This window comes from Hipposideros armiger, unplaced genomic scaffold, assembly GCF_001890085.2.
Source record: "Hipposideros armiger isolate ML-2016 unplaced genomic scaffold, ASM189008v1 scaffold_295, whole genome shotgun sequence".
NCBI classification, from domain to species: domain Eukaryota; kingdom Metazoa; phylum Chordata; class Mammalia; order Chiroptera; family Hipposideridae; genus Hipposideros; species Hipposideros armiger.
The window spans coordinates 1,342,831-1,364,824 of NW_017731645.1; the positions used below are offsets into that span (position 1 = coordinate 1,342,831).

Below are 21,994 nucleotides of genomic sequence, written 5' to 3' on the forward strand. Positions count from 1 at the left end.
CAAAGCCCAGCCTGGCACTCACGGAGCTAATGCTGGTGTTAACTCTGCTGTTCGCTTTTGAACTTTGGAGCTTTTTAATGAAACTAACTTACTTGCCTACTCGTGTTTCTCTGCTAAGAACTTCCAGCGGTTCTGTAAACAGTAGTTTTCTGTGAGGGACCTTCAAAGAACGCCGTCACCGGTGTGAGTGCCCTGAGGAGACTGGAGATCGGCCTGGAGGGGCCTCGGGGCTGACGCTGCCCCGACCCTGCAGGGGTGCAGGGGACGACAGCAGGGCATCCTGTGTCTTGTTTTGGGGTTTTTTTTTGTTTTTTTTTTTACTTAAACATTGAACATTTTAAGGAAATATGAAAGTAATTTTGTTTCACAGTGGACCCTGCTCCCCTGCCTGGCAGACCACAGCCGCAGGGGTGTGACCGTGTCACAACTTCAGAGTCCTTAACACCAGGGAGGAAGGGCTTCTCACCAGCACGTCATCCCTTTGTTGGGGTCTGGCTGGGCCTTGGTGGCGCTCGTTTGGCTGAAGGTTATGGGGTGCAGCGCCCCCCAGTGGCAGAGTGAGGTTTGTCCCGTGTCTCCTGGAGGTTGTGTGACACGAGGGGCTGCACAGCCTCAAACCTGCAGCGCGTCCCGTTGGTCACTGCAGAGCCCAGTGGTCCGGTCCTGTCCACACACCCCTACTCACCCTTCCCCTCGATCTGGGATGCGAGAGTCGGACGGGGACAGGTTTCGTGAGCCATCATTTCCTTCATGGTTTTGAGGAGGAACTCCCAGGCTGACAACTGGCTCTGGCCTGGTGCCTGCCGGGGCCTCCCTGGGTGGCAGCGTCTGTGCTGCTCAGGCTGCTGGTCTGTAGCTGGGGCACCAGTGCCCCTCACGTGGGGACAGTGTGCAGCCGGGGCAGGCCACACGCACCAGCCGCACGCCCTGTGTCTTACCATTCAATTCCTTTAGTTTGTCGGAGGTCATTCTTTTGTGGTCCTCTTAAAATTAAAAATGCCTGGAGCAGAAATGGCACTTGAATAAGAACGCAAGCGAGGAGTTGGTCCCCCTTCACCTGCGTTCGTGGGGGCGTCCGCATCCCCCTGGGGAGCCCTTCACAGCACCCCAGCACGACTGCAGATTTCCCCCCACCGAAGACCCATGAGGCCCGAAAGCGGCCTCTGACATCACCTCCACTCGTACCCGCTGCCTGTAGTCGCATCCGGTGTGGGGCATGTGACACGTCCCCGTGCCGTGTCTGGTGCTTTGGAGAGCGTTCTCTCCCTGTTGTGTCCGCGCCCTCGGTGCTGAGGCCTCCGCGGAGCACAGCCTTTGCCTCCTTCCACTCACAGCGTGAGGAACCTTCCGGAACACGTGGCCTGGGTGGTGCGGGTCAGGAGGGTGTGGTGCCTCCTGTGTGGCTGTAGCCTGGAAGGCGGCCACTTCCGAGTCCCTGTGGCGAGTTACCTGAGTTGTTCGTGAAGGGCTAGTGCATGTGGTGTCGAGGATCGAGGGGCTCCCGCAGCTGCGTGTATTTGGGGTGTCCGCAGGGAGGTGACCCCACTTGGCTCCCACCCAGTCACAGGTGGACGGTGGTCAGTAGCCAGGTGTGGGACACCCGTCTGGTTGTGGCCAGGGACCCCGGTCCACCTGCAATGGCGACTCCAGGAGGTGAGTCCCTAGGGTGGGCGGTGAGCGTCATGCCCATTGGCAGCGTCTGTTAACAGACTGTCCAAGGCCTCCTTGTGATTTAAAATCTTGAAAACGCTTTGCAATGACCCTGTCAGCGCGCCTGGAGCTCATGGGCACAAAGTCACAGCCCCAGCACCCTGGCCTGGTTCTGATCCCCGTGCTTTGTAGTTGGGCCATTTAAATCCATGTTTGCCTCCCAAACCCAACACCTGGCGTTCCTGCACCCAGGCGGCCCCCCCCCCTCCGCCCTCCTGCGGACACCCACCCAGTGTGGCTCACAGCGACCTCTCAGCTCTGCCGCCAGGCTTTTTATGTCTGGCTCTTTGGGCAAAGTCTCCAGAGGGTGAGCAGGGCGTTCGCCGGTCTGTCCCTTTAGTGTCCGTTGGGCAGTTGTTGACTTGAAGCAGTGACCGGGGAGCAAAGTTCCACCCTCAGTGCGGGGACTTCCAGGTGGGACCCAGGGGGCAGAGGAGGGGTTATCGGTGACCACGGGGGAAGGGCCCCTTTGAATAACGTAACTTAGGTTGTCATCGCATGATTTAAAAAGTCAGCTCGTGTCTGCTGAGCTTCAGGTGTGGACCAGAGAGAAGCGAGCATAGGTGACTCTTAGGTCTGATGTTTTTCTTAACATGGGGGCAGTTAGGACACGGTTGCGTCTTAGCGGGAAACAGCCGCTGTTCTCAGTGTTTCACAAGCCGTGTTTCCTTAGGGTTCAAAGAAGGTGGCAAGAGGAAGAAGCAGAAGCAGAGGGACGAGTCCAAGAAGAAGAAGCCGACCAAAGGGCACCGCTAGACGGACGTGCGGCCCGCCGAGCGCCCGCGCCCCGGCTGGCTGTGTGTGTGCACGCGTTAGGTAGCGGCATCTGCTTCCCCACTGCCCCAAGACCACCACTCCTCACACACTGGGGACGCTGATCACGGGTCAGTCAGACAGGGCCGGTGGGAGCCTGGGAGACGGGCGGGCGCGATGGCCAGGTGGCGAGGGCGGGGTGTCCCCTGGACCGTCCCTGCCTCTCCCCAGCATCAGCGTGTGCTCGGAGTGGACGAGGGTCTAACCCACTTTCTCGCCGGGCCAACCGCTGTGCAAACTGCTGGGGTGTCTAGCTGTAGAGGTGCGATTGTGAGGTGCCCGCAGGCCGCCATCTGTGCTCATGAAGTGACTGTCCTTCGTCACGCAGTGCTGCCCTGGAAGCTAGAGCTAGGTAAGTGTAGGGTGACATGCAGGTGACGTCATCACACCCAAGCTGTGGCCACCACGCACTTCCCCTTCAGTTTCTGGAGCCAGACCTGAAGAGCGGCCTGGCCCTACACGGTGGCCTTGGCAAGTCACTTCACATGTCATTCCCTGTGTTTATTGCTTTAAATTTGATCCCCTCCAAGCGGTCCAAATTTGACTTCGAATGTTTAATTTTTGCTAAACCCCATTTTTTTCTTGGACCCGTAGTTCTTTTTAGGACGTTCACAGAATTCTACAAAACACCCACACCCACACCCACACCCACCCAGTGAGTATGCTGAACTCAGTATTTCAGTTTGTAAACATCGGTCCTTTAAAAATCCACCTTATTGTAGCAAGTTTCTCCCAGCCCCCCGTAATTCTTTCTTTGCATGATCTGCTCTTAACCCTCTGCGCTCTGAGCACCGCTGCCCGCCGCTGCCCGCCGCTGCCTTCTCCTCTAACACAGAGCCTGTCCTCCATATCTTCTCTTCCTTGGCCCTCTTGGAAACTCGGGCGTCGTGAAAAGCCTGACGTCATTAAACAATGCCAGCAACTGTAATGTCGCAGTGTTGAAACCTGGGGGTGTTTCGGTCGAGTCCTGTGGCCATGCCATGGCCTGGGGGCCAGAAATGCGAGTGTCGTGTGACTTCCTGGTGACTGTTACAGGGACGTTTGGTTTTGCTGGGAGCGGTGCCGACTGTGGTGTGAATTGCGCACGGGTGTGTGATGCTTGCTGCGGAAAATGTAACCATGAAAGCATAGCGTGTTTTCAGTGCCACCCACGTGAATAAAATGTAAGCGTCAAATGTCCTGCTCCCTTGCCATCATTTATACATCTCTGAGCTGCACTGTTGTTAGTGATTAAAGGTCAAAGCAGTTCTCCAGTGTTTCAATTAGAGAAAACATTCGCACTGAGTGTCCGTGTGTAAACCCAGCACTGCAGAGATGGGACAGGAACAGGCCTGCCCACGCGCCTGGCTGTGCTTGGTGACTGTGACGGGACCAGCCCAGCTTCCGGGCGCAGCCCGAAGTCACAGTGCGGCTGTGGGGACGGGCCTGTGACGGGGCCCCTCCCGTGGGTTGCGTCTCCGATGCCCCCACACCAGAACTTGTCTCCTGGGGACCTGGGGAGGGAGGCGGTTCCAGGGCGAAAAGACGTTTCATTGGAGGCGGGTCACACAGGAACGGTGTCTGTGGGATGGTGTCAGGGCCCAAGTGTCTTCCACGCATGAGCAACTTTCATCGAGCTGCCAGGCTCCACATTTTCATGTGACCCAAAGGGGCCAGCTCCTCAGTGAGCAGGGGAGGCCCCCGGAGGCCAGAGCCATGAGGTAGATCCCACCTCACAGGCCACCAAGCGGGGGCAGAACCATACCTGCCTCTGCCACCCAACCCTCGGGCCACAGGGCCTGGCTTAGGTGGGCACTGAGGGTGCCCTTGCTGTGTGTGAGGAGCGAGTTGGCTTGGGGGATCTACTGTGAGGGGTTGGGGGGGGGCCAGAGGGGTGGGCAGGTCCACTGGCGAGGTCACCGTCCCTTAACAGTGGACAGCAGGCACAGAGCCGTCTGTGCTGAGGCCCCACCCCCCGTGCTCTCCTGATGCTAGGTGGGGGCCCCGGCGAGCCGAGCAGCGGTGACCACCCCCCACACTGGGCTGTGCATGCTGCTACCACGGCTGTCATCAGCCTTAATTCTTTGACTTTGTCCCTGGGGTTTCATAGGTTTTCGCTTGATCAACAGCTTCATTCTCAGTGAACAAACAATTCAGTTTTTATGGCATAAAAATGATTGTTTCGCCGACGGACTAGCCATTACGCAGTGACACGAGGTGGCCCCAGATGGCACAGGACAGTGAATCTCCCTGCTTCTGAGACAGTGGATTTGACGGATGGTGTGGCGGTCGGCTGTCTGGGTCTGGATGGGTCGGCTGGGCTTGTAGAAGCCCTGGTTCTGGGAGGCCTCCCTTCCGCATGATGGGGGCCCAGACGGGAGAGGCCAGGGCCCTCGGAAGGGGTGGGACCCTCAGGTCCACTGTCCCCACCTCCGAAACGCTGCCTGTCCCTAGGGGCGGTACGCGCTGGGCCCTTTCTGGAGAAAGGCCCGTCAGGGCTACTGGTCTGCACACGGGCCAAGTGCCATTGTCACAGGGTAACGTTCCTTCTGGTTTTTCTTCTGCGGCTACATGCTGCCCCGGGGGACACTGGTCCATTGTCTTCTATGAGGTCAGAGGTCAGAGGTCAGGCCTGGGACACCAGCGCGGCCACAGGCCCTTAGCCACAGTGTCTACAGCTCACATTATTTTCACATCTTGTCTTTTGAGTGTTCCGGTTGTTGGTTTTTAAAATCTGATTTGCTGGTTTTAGATTTTTTAAATGTGTCCTCATCTGCCTGATACATGCTTGTCAATTATGTTTAATTTTTAAAAATCTTACTCTTTTATTCATATTATCTTAAACCATATTCTGTTTCCTAATTTCTAAATTTCCTTCCAGAGGTTTAAAAACTCTTATTCACAATGGCATTTCAATTCCCTTTTTGTTTTTTAAAGATTTTATTGGGGAATTAGGGGAGGGGAACAGCGCTGGGGAATCAGAGGATGGGGAACAGACAAGGTGCTGTCGTTTTGTTCTTGAGTGACACACGGGACCTGGTCTTCAATCATGTTCAGGACGGACGAACTCACAGGGCCAGCCTCCACACCCAGTGGTGGGCCCCGTCCCTTGTGTCCCCAGCTGGCCGTGGTCGGCTGCAGCTGCGTGTCGATGGGGACGGGTCCAGCCCCAGCTGAGGAGCTGTGCCTGGTCTGACATCGTCGGCCCTGCTGTCCACCTGGCCTCTCTCCCTGGGTCGCTCTCCACCTGCCCTCGTCTGCGAGCAGGATGGATGTGCAGCAAAGGGGACCCCAAAACTGAGTACTCTGAGGGACGAGTAGCAGCTCCTGGGGCAAAGGTCAGGCCACAAGGGCACCCTGCTGCCCGGCACCCTCGTGAGCCCAGGAACTCGGAGTCCGGAATGTTCTGTGTTGTTCTCTTACCCCATCTGCCACCCTGACCCCTCCCCGTGTCCCCATGTCATCTGTACAGGTGGGCAGTGGCTCCTGGAAGGTACATCCACGCCCTAACCTGTGAATGTGACCTGTGTGCAGTAGGACCTTTGCAGATGGGGGTCTCCAGAGGGACCATTCTGGGCTGGGGTGGCCCAGCTCCAGCGACAGGCGTTCGTCCTTCCAAGAGGGAGGTTTGAGATGCAGGCACCTCTGAGAGACTGGGTGACATGGCCCCAAGCCAGGGACGCCTGGGCCCCAGGAGCTGGAAGAGGCAGAAAGGACCCTCCCCTGGCACTTCTGGAGGGAGCCGGCCCTGCGCCCCCGGAATCTCAGCCCTCTGGGCCCTGGACAGCGCAGGACGAGTCTGTGTCACGAGCCCCAGCGTGTGGTGACTTGCTGTGGCCGCCCCAGGACTCCGACACCATCCTGGCCCCAGACCCTGCTCTTGGAAAGCCGACCAGTAAGTGGTTTCTGTGGCTTAATACTTCATCCCAACTTTAAACCTCATATCAAACATTTTCTGAAAATTCCCATGTAGCTCAATGGGAATTTTTCCTTTTTTTTTTCTTTTGAATTTTTCTTTATTCAAGTGTCTTCACGTAGAAAAACAACACATGAGCACAGGTGAGTCAGCATGGGCAAGATGGTGTTTTATGATGCAGTCTTTGCTGTGGCCACAGGAGGGCGCCTCCACAAAAGAAAATGAGACTGGCAGGACACCCGACACACGCAGGCTCACATGCACGAAAGGCAGGCGCGCGCGCGCGCACACACACACACACACACACACAGGCACACGCGCGCGCACACACACACACACACACACACACACACACACAGGCACACGCGCGCGCACACACACACACACACACACGCACACACACACACAGACAGAGGCAGGCACACACTCACACACTGGAAGGAGCATGTCAGCCAGTCTCACGTGAATTGTGCTCAAGCTAATCAAGGCTAAAACGAGCTGGAGGGGAGGGGACCAGAGCGGTGCCATTGCCCCCTCGGTAGAATAAAAGAAATCGTGTTACTGGAGAGGGTGGAGTTTTTTTGTTCAACATTTGCCATCTAGTCTCATAACCTTATTAATAACACATGAAAGAATTCACAAGAACACAATTTTCAGTGATGAAATTAGGCTCTGCCGGAAAGTCAGAATTCTTTTTTCTGCACTCACATACCAAGAACATTTCTACATCTTGTACTCAAATCACATCTGACAAATGGTAATTTGTGGTTTCGTGGGCTAATAGAGAAAAATAAAACCTATTGTTAATATTTCTAGCACCTTCTAGCTAAAATAACCCCGTAATCGCTGAGCCCTGTACAGCTCCCAGTAAGTGGGCTCGGGGGAAGTGTCAGGTCCCCCGACCGCTGTACAGGGCTGGTCACGAGTCAGGTCATCCCACTGCCGGGAGCGCAGGGAAGGCAGCTCACGTGTGGTGCCACAGAACCTGCCTTGCGTTGGTTTTGAAGCCCGTGGTAGAAACAGACAGCCTCTCATTAATCCAGACTTTCAGGACTAGGAATTTCTCCGAGGTTGTTTAGAACTGAAATGAGCCGTATATGACAGCAGCGGTGGTTTCAAGTGCCCTTCTGTGTCGTAAAAAGTACGCTCCATTTGGGAGTGGGAACACCTCCCTGACACGCGCAACGCTCACAACCCAAGTGGTTGGATATTAGAGAGGCCATCGGGTCACCGCGTGCTCTGTCATCTAGATTTAGGAACTAGAAAATAAAAGATTCATCTTCCTACCCTGATGTGCTCTTAACTCTAGTTTCTTTTACTTTTTAGCTTCATCGACCAATAGTTATAAATACCAAGCATGTTGGGAAAATATAAATATGAGTCAGATTTGCTAGAGCCAGGTGCCCGGTTCCGCCTGCAGACCTCGGGAGTTTAATCTTAGGCACAATCTCTGTCGTTCACGTAGCTTTCATGCAGTGTCTAGTCAGATCAGAATAACAGGTCCGACCCCCAGCTGGTCACTTGGCTGATGTGAACTTCCTGTGTGTGGACCCGTCTTTGGCTGTGCTGTGGGTTTTCTAGAGGTGACGTTATAATCTCCTGGTTCCCATTATATTTATCACAGCCAGTTTAGAATGAGTTGGGAGTGATTAGAGAATGTCTCAAATGTCAGATCATTAAATGAAACTGTAAAAGGTAAATGACTGTAGTCTTTGGCAAGTGTTCGTAATACGGTCCCTTGAATGACATGCTAATTGCTCGGAAATATACACTTTTATTACCACTTTTAGGGACAACAGATTAGCCACTAAAATTTTAAAATTTGATGTGCATAGCAATGTATTGTAGCTGCCCCCAAGAAATCATGGAATTTGATGTCTGAAATATTACCAAGGATTTCTGGAGCAGTCAATTAAAATATGGTATTGTTAAAGGCGTGTGTGCATGTGTGCACATGTGTGTACATACATGTGTTCACGTGTGTGCTTGTGTGGGTATCACCTGCCAGTTCTTTTGAATTTTTTTTCACTCCTCACAAAGTGATAATCCCCCCACCACCTGTTCTTTGAGTTTTAAAAGCCATTTACAAAGAGTTCAGTCTGATAAATATTGTGGAAAATATTGAAAGCTGAGGTTAAAAAGTACAGGAATCGTCTCTAAAATAAATGATCAAAGTGGTGTGAGGTGACCTGGGGCAGTCAATACCGGTGACGTGGCCGCGACACTGCTGGCTTCTCGTTTGTCACATACCATCTGCGGTGACTAATGAGGAAAACAGTTACCAACAATTTCAGAAATTTCCCCAAACTGAGAATCTCGTCTCCTTTCTGCATTGAATCCTGGTGACACAGAAACAGTTTCTGCTTCAATGTGTTAATGTCACTCGCATGAAACAAACTGTGACAAGCGAGCCTGGGTGGTGCGCGTGGGGGGGCACTGGCAATTTTTTTCACTCGTTTTTGTTGGAGATGTGTTTCCAGTGTGGATGAGTTTGGTTAGCGGTGTATCTAGCGCTGCTGCCTCTGAAACGTCCAGCAAATGGCTCTCACTAGGCAGTCAGGCCTTGTGGTCCAGCGTGTGTCCTCGTCAGGAGCCTGTTGTGGGTGTGTGGGCAGCAGGAAGCGCCCTTGTGATCAGGGCTGAGCGGGCCTCTGGTGGGGCGGCATGCGGACTGGCACATGGAAACCCGAGCCCCAGGGTGCAGCACATGGTGTGGTCAGGTCTGGCTGGCGGGTCCAAGCCGGCGGCCGAACAAAAAGCTCAGTTTTCACTGTTGTCACACGCCTTGGGTGTCAGCCTGCGCTGGACAGGTCATGAGTGTAAAGTGATAGCTGTTGGCAATGCACTGTGACAACAGGTTGTCGTCACATGAGGTCATCATCCTGTGGGGGTCGCCGTGGGGAGAGGGCCGGAAGCTTCCGTGCGGAGCTCCGCCCGACGGGGAGGACGAGGCAGTGCCCATGCCGAGGCCTGGCTGGCAGGTGGCAGGAGGCCGCGTCTGCTGGTCCGGAGCCTGGCGGTGATCCGGGGACAGCTAGTCTGTGCAGTGAGCGACGGTGAACGGCCCAATGCACGTGGGGAGCGTGCACGAAAAGGTTTGTCACCAGCAAAGCTTTAACCTACTCAGTGCCGAGGCGTCGTCCATAGAAGGTGCCGGAAGAGGGGGTTCTGGCTGATGACAGGGGGGCCCCACCTGGAGGCACGTGTGCTGGCAGCCTGGAGGCTGGGTGGCTCCGTGCCCCGCACACACTCCCAGGGGCACTGACCTCCCAGGACAGGGCCCAGCGCCAGCCCCGCCCCAGGGCCCCGGGTGCCGCCTGCCTGACTGGCCAGCCTTGCTCTGCCCGCCTCCCGGAACCTTATTCACCTTCACAGGCTCTTGTATTGAAAGAAAACCGTCGTCCGGGAAGATGGCCCCCCCCACCGTGCCCTCGGGGGTCCTCCAACCTCCTCAGACAACACTGTCTGGCTTCTTGAAGGTGGAACCGCCTTCGGGGACGACGCCCGCTTCCTCCCAGTGCTGACAGTGGGCTGTGAGGACATAAGTCAGGGTCTTTAGAACTAGAAGTGACCTGGGGGTTGGTCCCTCCTGCGGCTCAGGTCACAGCTGGCTGCCGACCCCCTGGAGGTGCCTGCTGTGTTTCCTGGGGTCAGGTTGGTGAGGGTGCCCCGACAGTCTTGAACCGTGTCCCCCCAGAAAGACAGGGTGGGGTCCTAACCCCGGGCGCCTGTGGAAGGAGGGTCTTCACAAGTAAGGAGAGACCAGACTGGGGGGGGGGCACGAATCCAAGGACCGGTGTCCTTGTAAAGAGGCTGCGTGACGACAAAGGCAGAAATTGGGGCGATGTATCCACAAGCCAAGCACTCGGGCGCACACAGGAGCTGGAAGCCTCCACGGGACTCGGCCCTGGGATGCCGAGGTCTCAGATATCCGGCCTCCGGACGAATTTCTGCCCTCACCCCCGTGACACTGTCTTTAAGGTGACACCCCAGTCAGAAATTGGTGCCCTCAATTGTCTTTCCGGGTTATTTTGGTGTCATTCTCACGGAGCTGGTCCTGGACCAGTGACCTGTTATCCTCTGACAGTAGTTAACAGGCTGAAGGTCGCTCGGCCACCTGTGGTGCAGAGCCTGCCTCCCCTCTCCATGTGGCCGAGGGCCAACCCCGCTGGTGTCTGACCTCCCGCAGCTGCCGTCGCCGAGGGCTTCTGTCCTGTTCCATCCTTTGTCTCTGTTTGAGATGTGTCATTTGTTCCTCTGACACATACCTGTGACGATGACCAGGATGCTGACTAGGTAGGTGGCAAACCATCCCTGTCCATAAGCATGCTGGTGGCACAGCACGGCAGGGGGTGGCCGGCGAGTCGGACCAGGCCCAGGACTGGGTCATGGGGCCCGGGGGCCCGTCACTGCAGCCCCGCCGTTGTGGTAGGAATGCCAGCGGCCGGGACAAGCGCACTCAGCCTGCGCATCCTGCGTTCCAGGGCAGCAGTGAGATGGCTCTGGCTACTCTGGGCCCCTTGAAACCTCATGTACATTTTAACTCAGCTGTTCGATTTGTGCAGAGCTGGGAGCTGGGGTCTGCAGCTGCGGCCACAACACTACATCTTCTGGTCTGGGAACACGGAGTCTGTTTCCATGTTTTCAGACCTTTAATTTCTTTCAACATGATTTGTTGGATTCGGAGTGTAAGTTTTCCATTTCTTCTGTTGAATTTAGCCTTAAGTATTTCATTTTTTTGATGCTGTTGTGAATGCAGCTGCTTTCGTCGTTTCCAGATTGCTCGTTGCAAGAGTGCAGATGCACCACTGGCCTTTGGTGGAGCTTGGGTTCTACGACCTTGTTGAACTCAGTAGGTACCACACTTTTTTAGTGGATTCCTTAGGATTTTCTATATTCAGGATTATGTCACTGGCAAATAGAGATCGTTTTATTTCTCCCTTTTCAGTTTGGATGTGTTGTGTTATTTTTTTTTCTTGCCTTATGGCTCTGCGAGGACCTCCACCAGCATCGTCAGTGGCAGCGGTGAGAAGATTCCCGTCTTGTCCCTGATCTGGGGGGAAAGCTCGCTGTGACGGGGACATCAGCTGTGGGTTTCCTGTAGAAGCCCTTTGTAAGTTGAGCAAATTCCCTTCCGAAACTCCTAGTTTTTTTAGTGTCCTTATTATGAAAGCCTGTTGGATTTTATCACGTTTTTCTGCATTGAGATAATCATGTGTTTTGTTTTTTGTTTTTTATTTTATTCATGTGATATGTTTCCTTAATTGCTTTTTTGGGTTAAACCAACCTTGCATTCCTGGGATAAACCCCATGTGGTCATGGCATACAATTCTTTTTACGTGTTGCTGGCTTTGGTTTTCCAGTATTTTGTCGAGGATTTTTGTGTCTGTATTCATAAGAGACATCGGTCTGTATTTTTCCTGTGGCATCTTTGTCTGGTTTTGGTATCGGGGTAATACTTCCTTATAAAATGCTGCATAGTCTTTAACAAAACCCCCAGTGTCTGGTTTAATGAGGTGCTCTGGAACTTTGCTGGGTGTCAACATGGAATTTGCTAGAAACTCCAGGCCATTTTCACCCACTTTTGGGCTGTGACATTCCCGTTGGAAATGATTTTTGTATTGTTGCAAAGACTCCCGAAGTACATTTAGGCTGAAGTATTGAAACTTTGACCACTGGAGGCGGGTACATTTCCCCTCATGTTCAGTAAAATATTTACTGAATAAATGAGTGAGCCCGTCCTCTGCAAATTCCAGGCCTGTCAGAACCCTGTTTACTCCCCCAACTGTGAGACTTCCCCCGAACTAGCCTTCTGTCTGCAGTTCCTGCTGGATGCTGTTTTTTTTTTTTTTTTTTTTAAAGATTTTTTTTGGGGGAATTGGAACAGTGCTGGGGGAATTGGGAGAAGGGGAACAGACTAGTTGCTGTCGTTTTGTTCTTCAATCTAGTTGTGGAGGATGTTGCTTCACTGGCCCAAGTTGGCACCATCATTGTGCTCTTCTCTGGCGAGGCAGATCAGTCGCCGGCTTCTGGACGGCCGCTCACTGCGGCTGCTGGCCGCTCACGCTGGCTGCTGGCTACACACGGTAGCCCATGGCCACCCACTGCCACAGGGGCTGCAGCCTACGCCGTCGCCGGCGACTCATGGCAGCCCAGCTCCAGGTTGAGCTGTTGTTCAGCATCTTAGCTGTGGAGGGCAGTGTCACTGGCCCTCATATGTGGGATCCGAACCGGGGCCCTCTGGCATCCCAAGCGAGTTCTTAACCATCGCGCCACTCGGCCGGCCCTGGATGCTGTTTTCTATGTTATTGTTATTAACAACAATAATTCCTCGGCTTACTGAATGTGGGCTTCTGAAGCCTCTCACGATGGGATCTCCACACACACCTGTGTGGCTACCTCGTTTCATACGCGAGGAAACAGGCCTGTATGTGGCGAGCTGCGCTGGTGGCCCACCGGGCCTGTGGCTCCGGGGCTGACATCCCTCAGCGCTACCCCTAGCTCGGCCACCCCACATTCGCCCACACAGCCCAGCGTCTAGAACCCCTGCCCGGCTGAGGGCTGTGGGGCTTCAGGCAGCTCTAATTAAATGTATGCTTCCAGGGGGACTGACTGGCAGGAAGGCAGCTGCCCCCATCTCTCGCTCCTCATCTCTCTCCGCTTCACCCGCCCTTGTTCTGCGATGCGAGCTGCCGGAGGGAAATCATGTCACTTAAGAAGCACAGAAGCCAGTTCGACTCACGTTGGCAATTTGTTGTCTAATCAAAACCATTACAATTTGTAGCTGGGGGTCTTGATTGTGCCTCTCCAGCAGGCACCCCGGTCCGATCTTCATGCCTGATTTTTTTATTTAATCTTTTCCCACTTTTCTTCCTGATTTCTAGGTCAGAGAGTTTGAGACTCCTTCTTGCTTCAAACTGGCTCAGGGGTTTTGTCTGGCATGAGGTTTTCCCTGGAGGGCGAGGGGTGGGGTGTCCTGCCTTTCAGAGGGGCCGAAAGTCCACTGGACTGCATTCTCCCCATTCTTCAATTCTTCGCGGGCCCCCACGGTGCAGGGGAGGGGCCGGGGCCATTCTTCTTAACCTCTCTTGAACCTTCGCCCCCTGCCGAGCCAAAGGTTAAGGGTCATTTTCCTCAGCTCCTCTCCACCGCTCACTCTTTGTGCCGGAGGCGCAGACAGAAAGCCAGGGAAGACCTCAGCCCTGGCCTCTGAAACAGCATTTACAATCACAGGTCTGTCTGTCTTTGGAGGAAAGACAGTCACATCAGGGGTCTCCTGTCCTGATGTGGGGACAGTGTCAGCTTTGAGCTGGAGAGATGGGCAGTAAGGGTACAGAAAAGAGATGAGAGCGAGAACTGTAACAGTGCTAAGATGGGGGGCCTGGCTCTGCGCCTTTGAAGAAAGAGACAGGAGTGACTGGTCAGTGGTCACGCCCTTGCCTGTGTCCATCCTGTGGTGGGGGGACGGCGTTGTCTGACACCCCCTTCTCCCGAACCTGTCTTTCTCCAAAGTGGTAATACCCAAAGCCTGCTTTTCCTAGAGAATGAAAGCTGGGGGACGGCAAGGCCTGCAGGGTTTCGATGGCCCCGAGGAGGAAATCAAGCTTCTGTCCTGCCCTCAGGGGCCATGGACTCACCCTTCTGGCTTTAGATGGTGTGTGCGGGTCCCCAGTTCTGAAAATCCCAGCAACCATCCAGAACCTTCTGTCAGCCTCTGTCTTCAGGCGATAATGTCTAGAACCTTCTGATGGAAGGCAAGCTCCCTGAATTCCAGCTTTTTTTTTTTTTTTCTTTTTTAAGGAGGGTGCAGCTCACAGTGGCCCATACTGGGATTGAACCGGCAACCTTGGTGTTATTAGCACCGCGCTCTAACCAGCTGAGCTAACCAGCCGCCCCACTCAGCTCTTTTTTATTTGCACGTTTCCCATGGTGATGCAAGTTAAAAACAGCTGGGAAACACAGGAGAGATGAACAAGGACAATCAGAGCGCTGGTGACCTGGAGACCAGGGTAAGTGCCCTGGAAAGCGTCGCTTCTGTCCGTGCCATGGGGCCAAGCTGTGCACGTACAGATGTCATTCAGACACGAGCAGGAACCTCGCACGTGGCGGTTTGAGTCCTGCCTGCCCACTTAGTGTGCGTGCGGTGGCCATTTTCTCATCATTTGAACCTTTCTTCTCAACAATGTCAAACAGCTGCAAACCTTCCGCCATCAGGAGGCGTTACGATGTTTTGTTCTTGCTCTTAAAGCTCAACACACAAGAGTCTGGACGCAGCTCAGGGTCCTGTCAGCTCACTTCCTAGGCGGGAGCTCAGGCACAGGGGCGGGGCTGGGGACACGGAAGTCTCCCCCCACCGGCTTCCCTCTGGGGCCGGTGTGGGGGCAAGTATGGCTGTGAGGATTCCCTGTGGTCTGGACGCCGGGGTTGGCAGGGTCCACATGTACTTACTCTGCCACAAGTCACGGGTCCTGCCCACTGGAGTCACCCAAACGGGACAGAGGTCCCCTTGAATGGAGGCCATCGGGTGTGGCAGTGCCACCTGTGGGTGGAAAACACAAATTGGGCAGCAGTGTTTACATCAAGTCCCCTGTGATTTTCTGAGCTGGAGGAGGCAGAGGCGACTTGTGCTGTGAGCAGCTTTCAGCACTAAGGGAGCCTTTCCGGGAGCTGTGCCCACGCTGAGTGCTCACAGCCACTGCCTTTTCATCCATAAGCGTGTCAGAACTCTCTTCCCACTGAGATTTCAATACTGATGTTTGGTTAGGGATTATGTTCCTGTCACGTTTCAGTTGTTTTTTAAAGGGAACAGATATTGTAGTAAGAAAGAAATGGGCAAAGTTACTTAAAACAGAGAGACCTTTAGGCTCCTGCTGTAGGTTTTTACCGACATGAGTGGTAAACTTCAGTTTTGTGGCACTCGTGGCTACTTGGAAGCCAGGTGCGTGCTCTCAGAGAACGCCGGCGTGATTTGTCCCACGTGACAGGTGTGGCAAGTCAGCCTTGCAAGGCGAGGAGTCATTCCTGCCACGTAGACCCCAAAACTCAGTGGGTCGTTCTCACAAGAGTGACTGATCTGCACAAAACCTCTTTCCTTTGTGACCAATGGTGGGACACCAAGGGTGGTGCCGCGCTCAGGGTGCCGACGGCCGCGTGGCTGCCCCACCCCTGTCGCAGCCACAGTTGTTGGTTCTGTTTATGTCTCTAAAGCAGGCTGAGCTGCGTGAGTTCGTCTGAACTCTGCAGAAACATCAGAGTGGCTTTAAACCTACATCATCACTGAAGGTGACGTTTTTATCGGACTTGAGGGGGAGCCACCAATTTCAAACAGACGAAAAATGCCCCTTGTTTTCCAGGCGGGATGGTTCTTTCCGGGTGTGTTAGAAGGGCCATCAGTGTGGGAGCGAGGGAGGAACAGGCCCATGAAATCTACTTCCAGGAAGGTTCCAGGACAAGGCCTCCGTCTGGGGGGCCCTGTGAGGCTGCTGCATGTCCCTCTCCACTCACCACTGTGTTCATTCAGCGCAGAGCCAAACAGGGAAGAGGGTCCCCAAATATGGGTCAGAGTGTCCACGGGAAATGTCCTCATGTTTGTTTGTGTCACCCCTGGCCGCACATGCCTGCGAATGGGACACAGAAGGCCCAGGCCGCGGGGCACCGTCCCCTGTTCAGGGTCTGGGCTGCCTCCAGCCCCAGGCACATCAGTGCCCTCGCGGTTTTTCTAGAAGATTCCCTGTGAGCTTGTTCTGGTGACCATCGTGTGTGTCAGAAAGCCTTAGGCAGACCCCCTGGACATAAGGGGGCCAGCGGCCCAGCGGCTGATGGGGGCATCATTGGACATCTTCACGTGGGATGGACACGTAGCAGACAGGAAAACCCCCAGTGCCTCCCAGTTAAAGGAAGACAGGGTGGTGTTTGTTGTGTGTGACGTGGCCGTTCAGAATCACAAGACAGGACGCAGAGTTCACCCACGGCAGAGACGGCGCCTGGCGGCCCGGGGCGCGGGTCGCAGTGTGGCCTCAGCCCAGGCGGCCGGTGCTGCGCCCGCCCGACCCCGTCCCTGTACTTGCTAGAGGACAGGTGCGGACTGCACGTGTCAGGAGGGGGCTGGAGGTTAGACTATGACCCCAGCCAATCTGTCTAAAAAGACAAACGAACCGTTATTTCAAAATTGAGACTCCCACCCGCCGCATTTAGGAAGCGCCGGTGGCATTGAGTGGCGCCTGCCCTGTCCTGCCGCGTGGGTGGACAGCACATTGTTCTGGCCGCTCCACGCCCCGTCAGATCGCATGGCGGGTTCCCGATGTGTTGGTGGGGCGCTCAGGCCGGAGGGGGCGCGTGGGCCGTGCTCGTCCACACAGCTCTGCAGCCGCTCGTGATGGGAGGAGGAAAGGAGCCATTTTCACACGACAGCCCCTCTGGTGCCAGCCGAGCTCCCTCTCCTGGTGCAGACGCCAGCAGCCTTGCGCACATCGCATGATTTTTGTAAAGAATACTTGCTGGTGAGAGATGGTGTTATTTTGCTTTCAGAACCTGGTGCTTTGCAGTCACATCCACAGGGCAGTGTGGCAGCGGCTGCTGCTCTAAAGACACGGGCCTCGCCCCCGATTTTTGCTGACATTTTGTGACTCTAAGTCACCTCCTCCGGCCTGAGCTCATGTAATAGTTCATAAAAAGCCATGCAGACGTGTGGACGTGCGAGCTGCCGGCCCCGCCCCTCCCTCCGGCGGGCGGAGGCGGCGCCCGATTGGCTGCAGGTTGCCAGGACTCGGTTGCTAGGATCCTGCCTGTCTATAGCCCCTGCAGGAAACGCATCATGAATTATGGATGGTTGATTTTCTCTGGAGGCCTAATCTGTAATGCAGATGAGCTGCAAGTCCCCCCTTTTCTTCTGGCTTCTTAAGGGGGGGAAAAAAAAATCAGAGTTTTAAATCAGAAGCTGGCATTTACAAAGTCCCAGTGCCACTAGCCGAGGCCCAAGCCGCTGATGTTAATTCTTATGCAAAAAGGGGGCCAGAGGTCAGTGTCTGTTATTTGCTCTGGAAAAGCTTGTAGGATTCTCACTGACCTCTGTGACCCTTCGGGGGCCTCTTTCATTGTGTGTGATCAGAGACAAAAAGGGGTATAAACACGAGAAGTGGCATTATCTGAATATAAGAGCCGCGAGGGCCCAGGGCCCTGGCTGCCAGACCAGTGAGGCCCTGTCCCTCCCGCCCTGTCGCCCAACGCCAGCCCAGAGGCCATGAGGCCGCTCCTGAGGACGCCTCTGCCTGCCCTCTGCCCGGCGCTGACCACTGCAGGCTCTCCGATTACCAGCCCCCCCAGCTTTCCGTTGGAGAGGGCTTGTGCCCCCTTTCCGGGGGCTGTCACATTTCCAGGGGCCTGTGCTCCTAGGATGCCATCCACACGGTGGCCTCAGTGGAGAGAGAGGAGGGGTCAGAGGGCTGGGCTCCCGCCTGCCCCTCCCCACGAGGTGGGGCCTTCCCTGCCCGCACCCAGGGGCACACGTCCTGCACGGCGGGGGTCAGCAGGGGCCGTGCTGCCTCACCTGGGCACTAGTGACCACAGGCCGCTGTCCTCCCTGGGGTCCCCCAAGCAGGAGGACTCAGGACCGTCAGAGGGCCGCGTGCTGCTGAGGGCAGATTCCAGAAGGAACCGCGTGTGCTTGGAGTCCAGGCCCCCACCTGCCTTGGCCCTGAGTAACCAGCCGGAAGGCAAAGTGTCACCTCCCAGCACCCCTGTTCTTGTGAATGCCGCTGAGATGGGGGGGGGGCCTGGGACCCACACAGCCCTGAAGACGATGGGCCAGTTTCCTGGGAGGCCCCAGGCTCGGCTGGCAACGATGGAAGACGCCTGGCACCACCACCCAGCCAGCCAGCCGGTCCTCTGGCCGCCACAGAGGGACCACCATCACCACCAGAAAGAAAGTGGAGGAAAGAACTTGATTTGAGAGGCTCACCTTTATTCCAGAACGACGGAGAAGCAGGCTCGGTGAGGATTGCATCCGTACCTGCTGTGCGGTGGCCGGGTCAGGGCACAGCAGTGACAGGAGCTGTGCGCCTCACAGGACACGGGACACGTGTCTCAAGTTTGACCCTTTCTTTCCTTTTACTGAGGGAACAAACGGACGTTGTTTTCAGAATCCAGGGACTAGTTTCATGAAGAGCCTCGGCTCACCTATGCCGCTCAGGGTCAGGCGGAGATGCCAGTAGCTGGTCAGAGCTGGGGGGGGACGCCGTCCTCCGCAGGCCATGTCACGGGGGCCCCGTGCCCATCACCCTGCCCGGAGGTGCTGGGCCGTAGACAGAAGGCCCGACGGGGCTTTGGCTCCTGTCTGCCCCCTGGCACCGCCCCGTGGCAGGTGGGCAGTACCTCACATCTGGAGGGTGGCACAGGTTTAAAAATAGAAGGCGTCTCCATGGCACCTGGAAACCGCAGGCTGGAGATAAGTGGGGCTGACCCGCAGCCGCACGGCCGGGTCCCCCCCTTCTCAGAGCACTTGCTGGGTAACGGGCTCCCCTTCTGCAGGGGGACTGTCTCCGTGCCTCACGGTCTCCACGTCCTGTCTTCCGTCCGCGCGCCCGGCGCAGTCCAAGCACAAGGACAGAAGCCGGGGGAATATGTGTCATTTCATGAAGACTAAGTGGCCACAGCCAGTTCCCCGCGCCTCTCACCTATCTGTGGTGTGAAATCCAGCCTCCGGCTTTGCTTTCGGGTCTCAGCTGGGAGGACGGAGTGCTGTCTGGCCGCTGACTTTGAAGCTGGTGACAGCCGCGCCTGCGGGTGAGGGCCGGGTGCTGGCCTGAGAGCTGAGGCCGGGCGGGCAAGGTGGCGGCCGCAGGAGTGGGGGGGCATGAGAGCTGAGGGGAGTGTGTGCTGGGCTGTGTGAACGCTGATACCTTTACTGTTGGAGAAAAGGCGTTACTCAGCGTGTGGGGGGCGCCTGTGACAGAAAAGGCGGGGCTATCAGAGCTCAGACCAGGCCTGAGGGAGCTGGCTGTCCTTAGCCGAAGTGTTCTGTGGCTCCCACTGCAGGCCAGGGAGTGGGGGTGACAGCTGCTGGGCCCCAGGGCCTGGAGGCCACGGAGCTGGGATCAGGCGCCTGCTGCTGACACGTCTGGAACTGGGGCTGAGCCACTGACTCCTGTCTTGACAGGGACACGTGAGTGGGTCCTGTGAGTATTGCATACATGAAAAACAGACTCTGCCTATGCTCCTGGGACAAACCGAGCCGCAGACATGAAGTCACGTGCTGGACGGTGCCGTTCTGCACAGCAGCAGAGCAGGAGGGGCACCCCACATCCCTCGGGCCAGCAGCCTCCCCCCAGTACCCCCAGGGAGCAGCTCGCAAAGCCCAGCAGGGAAGTGGGGTTTGGACGGGCCCACAGCGGACACCTGCATGGCCCCTGCCCTCCCTCTGCCCTTGTCTGTCGCCCACCGGCGGGCACCGTGTGGCACTCTTGCTCTGAGCCGGCTTGGTCACACCTGGTGGTCCGCGCACCCAGACGTCCTCCGTCGCTCACGCTCCTTAAGGGTGAGAGCCCAACCCCACCCAGCAGGACCCCGGCACTTGCTTATCCGTGGAAACAGCCCCCCTGGCCTCCCTCTGGCTCCTGCTTCCTGGGAACACCTGTGGAGACCCCAGGTCGCGTCCCCTCGTCTTCACGTGCTCAGCATGTACCTGACTTACCCTTTGCCTCCCTTTTGAGTTTTAAGATCATTTTACTTCAGACATGTTCTTATAAATGATGTCTGTTTTTTTCTAAACTCCTAAACTCCAATTTGAGATTCCACTTTAACTGATGAGTTCAGTTGCCACTGGAGCCAGCATCCTGCTTCAGGCTCTCCTGGGGACGCAGGGTGCCCGTTGGCCTCAGGCTGGTTCAGGGGTACAGACCCGCTCCTTATATGTGCCAGGCTCCTGGCGAGCGCCAGAGAGGCCACGTACCTGCCACCGAAACGTGCCCCTCCGTGCGCTGTGACAGCGCCCTCATAGGCTGAGGCCAGAGTGAGCCTGAGCTACTATGTTGCATGTCCTGTTGGATGGGACTTAAAAGGCAAGTGTACCCTATAAATTGTTACAAACTTTGCAGTTCCTTTTCTTTATCTCAGTAAAATTGTTTCGCAGCCTGACCCTGGGGGCTTGGGGAGCAGAGCCGCAGGGGACAGCCCAGCTCTGTGGACCCTTCAGCCGATGTGGTAAGAACGTAGGTTAGAGCCTGATGGAGGCATGTGGTCAGTGGCAGCCCCGGCCCTGACCCGAGCGAGGCTGCATTTCTGCGTGAGGGACGCACAGCTTCAGCCTGCGCTGCACAGGCCAGGGTTCCTGGGACACACCAGCCATGCTGTGCTCCTCCTTCCTGATGTGACTCGGCCCCCGGGTCACTCAGCGCGTCTGGGCCCGAGGCCTGCCAGCAGGTGACGGCGGTGCTCCGTGCAGGGCCAGGCTGGTCACGGCATTTGCCTGGGATGGTGGGTGGGTGGGTGTGTGTGCCTGTGTGTGCGTGTCCTTGTAAGATATTTTTCAGGACAAGCTGCTGTTCCTCTGCATTAAAATAACAGCCTAATTAATTTTCCTATTCGCATGACTGTGTGTCTAAGTCAGCTGGAGGACGACTCACAGGAGGAAGGTGCTAACAGGGTGCGTGGGGACTAGGCTGCCTCGAGCAGGAGCTGCTGAGCTTGGTGTCGACCCCCAGCAGCCGGAGAACTGGCCCGGGTGGTGGGTCACTCCCTCGACCTCCAGGCTGCTTCACGCACCGACGCCATCGCGGCCCCTCCCCACGCTGCTCCCTCCCATGTGACTGCCAGCTGCCCCATCAGCATGTATTATGCAAAGTGGAATCTCCTGGAAGCGTGAAGAATGAAGTAATTCTGTATGCAGAGTCAGAGCTCTCCTGAGTATCCTGATTACGTACATGTTGATAAATTCACTTATGATGAGTGACAGTGTGAGATTTTGGGGTCGGATCGGTCAATCTGTGGGAGACACTGATGAAAATGATGAACTAAATGCCAGAAGTGTCCCTGGTGCGTCTTGGGAGGGCGTGTGCACGATAGCAGCCTCCTGCCAGCTGTGCTAACAGCCGGGCGCGATTGTGAGGCGAGAGCAGGGACTTGCACGGTGACTGAAGAGGTGCCTCTTGCTTGGTTAGTGACAAACACATGACCTTTTACACCTGCCTCCAGCTGGACCCCTCCCCGTGTGGGCTGCGGCTGGGGCCTCTGACCTGAGCCCCATCTTCCCCCCACTGCCTCCCTCACCCCTTGTATGAGACCAAGGCCGTGCAGGGGGGACTGAGAACAGGTGGGCGGTCCTGGGAGGCCCATGGCAGGCTCGGCGAGGAGCCATCGACCCACAGCTGCCCAGCAGCACGACCGGAGTTGGTGCTGTTCGGGCACGGCTTGTCCTGACTCTGAGAGGAACCCGGGGCCCCGCGCGTAAGACAAACACCGGGCTGGGTGGGGCTGAGCCCTGGTCTGGAGGCCCACCTTGTCCCCATCGCGTGCTGCCGTGGGAAAATGAAAAGGTGACTCAGGCCTGTCCCCGCCTCAAGGATGCAGCCGCCTAAGCACACA

At 56.0% G+C, this 21,994-nt stretch overlaps 1 protein-coding gene and 1 long non-coding RNA gene across 3 annotated transcripts in view; both read left to right on the top strand.

Moving 5' to 3' along the window:
• Positions 1–3,702, top strand: part of DNAJB6 (DnaJ heat shock protein family (Hsp40) member B6) — a 45,234-nt gene extending 41,532 nt beyond the window's left edge. The window contains exon 10 of the mRNA XM_019659109.1: positions 2,384–3,702. Coding sequence (XP_019514654.1) covers positions 2,384–2,466 — 83 coding nt within the window. The 3' untranslated portion in view covers positions 2,467–3,702. The remainder of the gene's footprint in view (positions 1–2,383) is intronic.
• An 8,988-nt stretch (positions 3,703–12,690) lies between these two features.
• Positions 12,691–20,994, top strand: LOC109391514 (uncharacterized). 2 transcript variants are annotated; one of them, XR_002125852.1, is made up of 2 exons: positions 12,691–19,198; positions 19,451–20,994. It is a non-coding gene; the product is annotated as an uncharacterized LOC109391514 (long non-coding RNA). The 2 variants fall into 2 exon arrangements; XR_002125853.1 differs by having other exon boundaries at positions 19,572–20,994.
• The last annotated feature ends 1,000 nt before the right edge of the window (positions 20,995–21,994 follow it).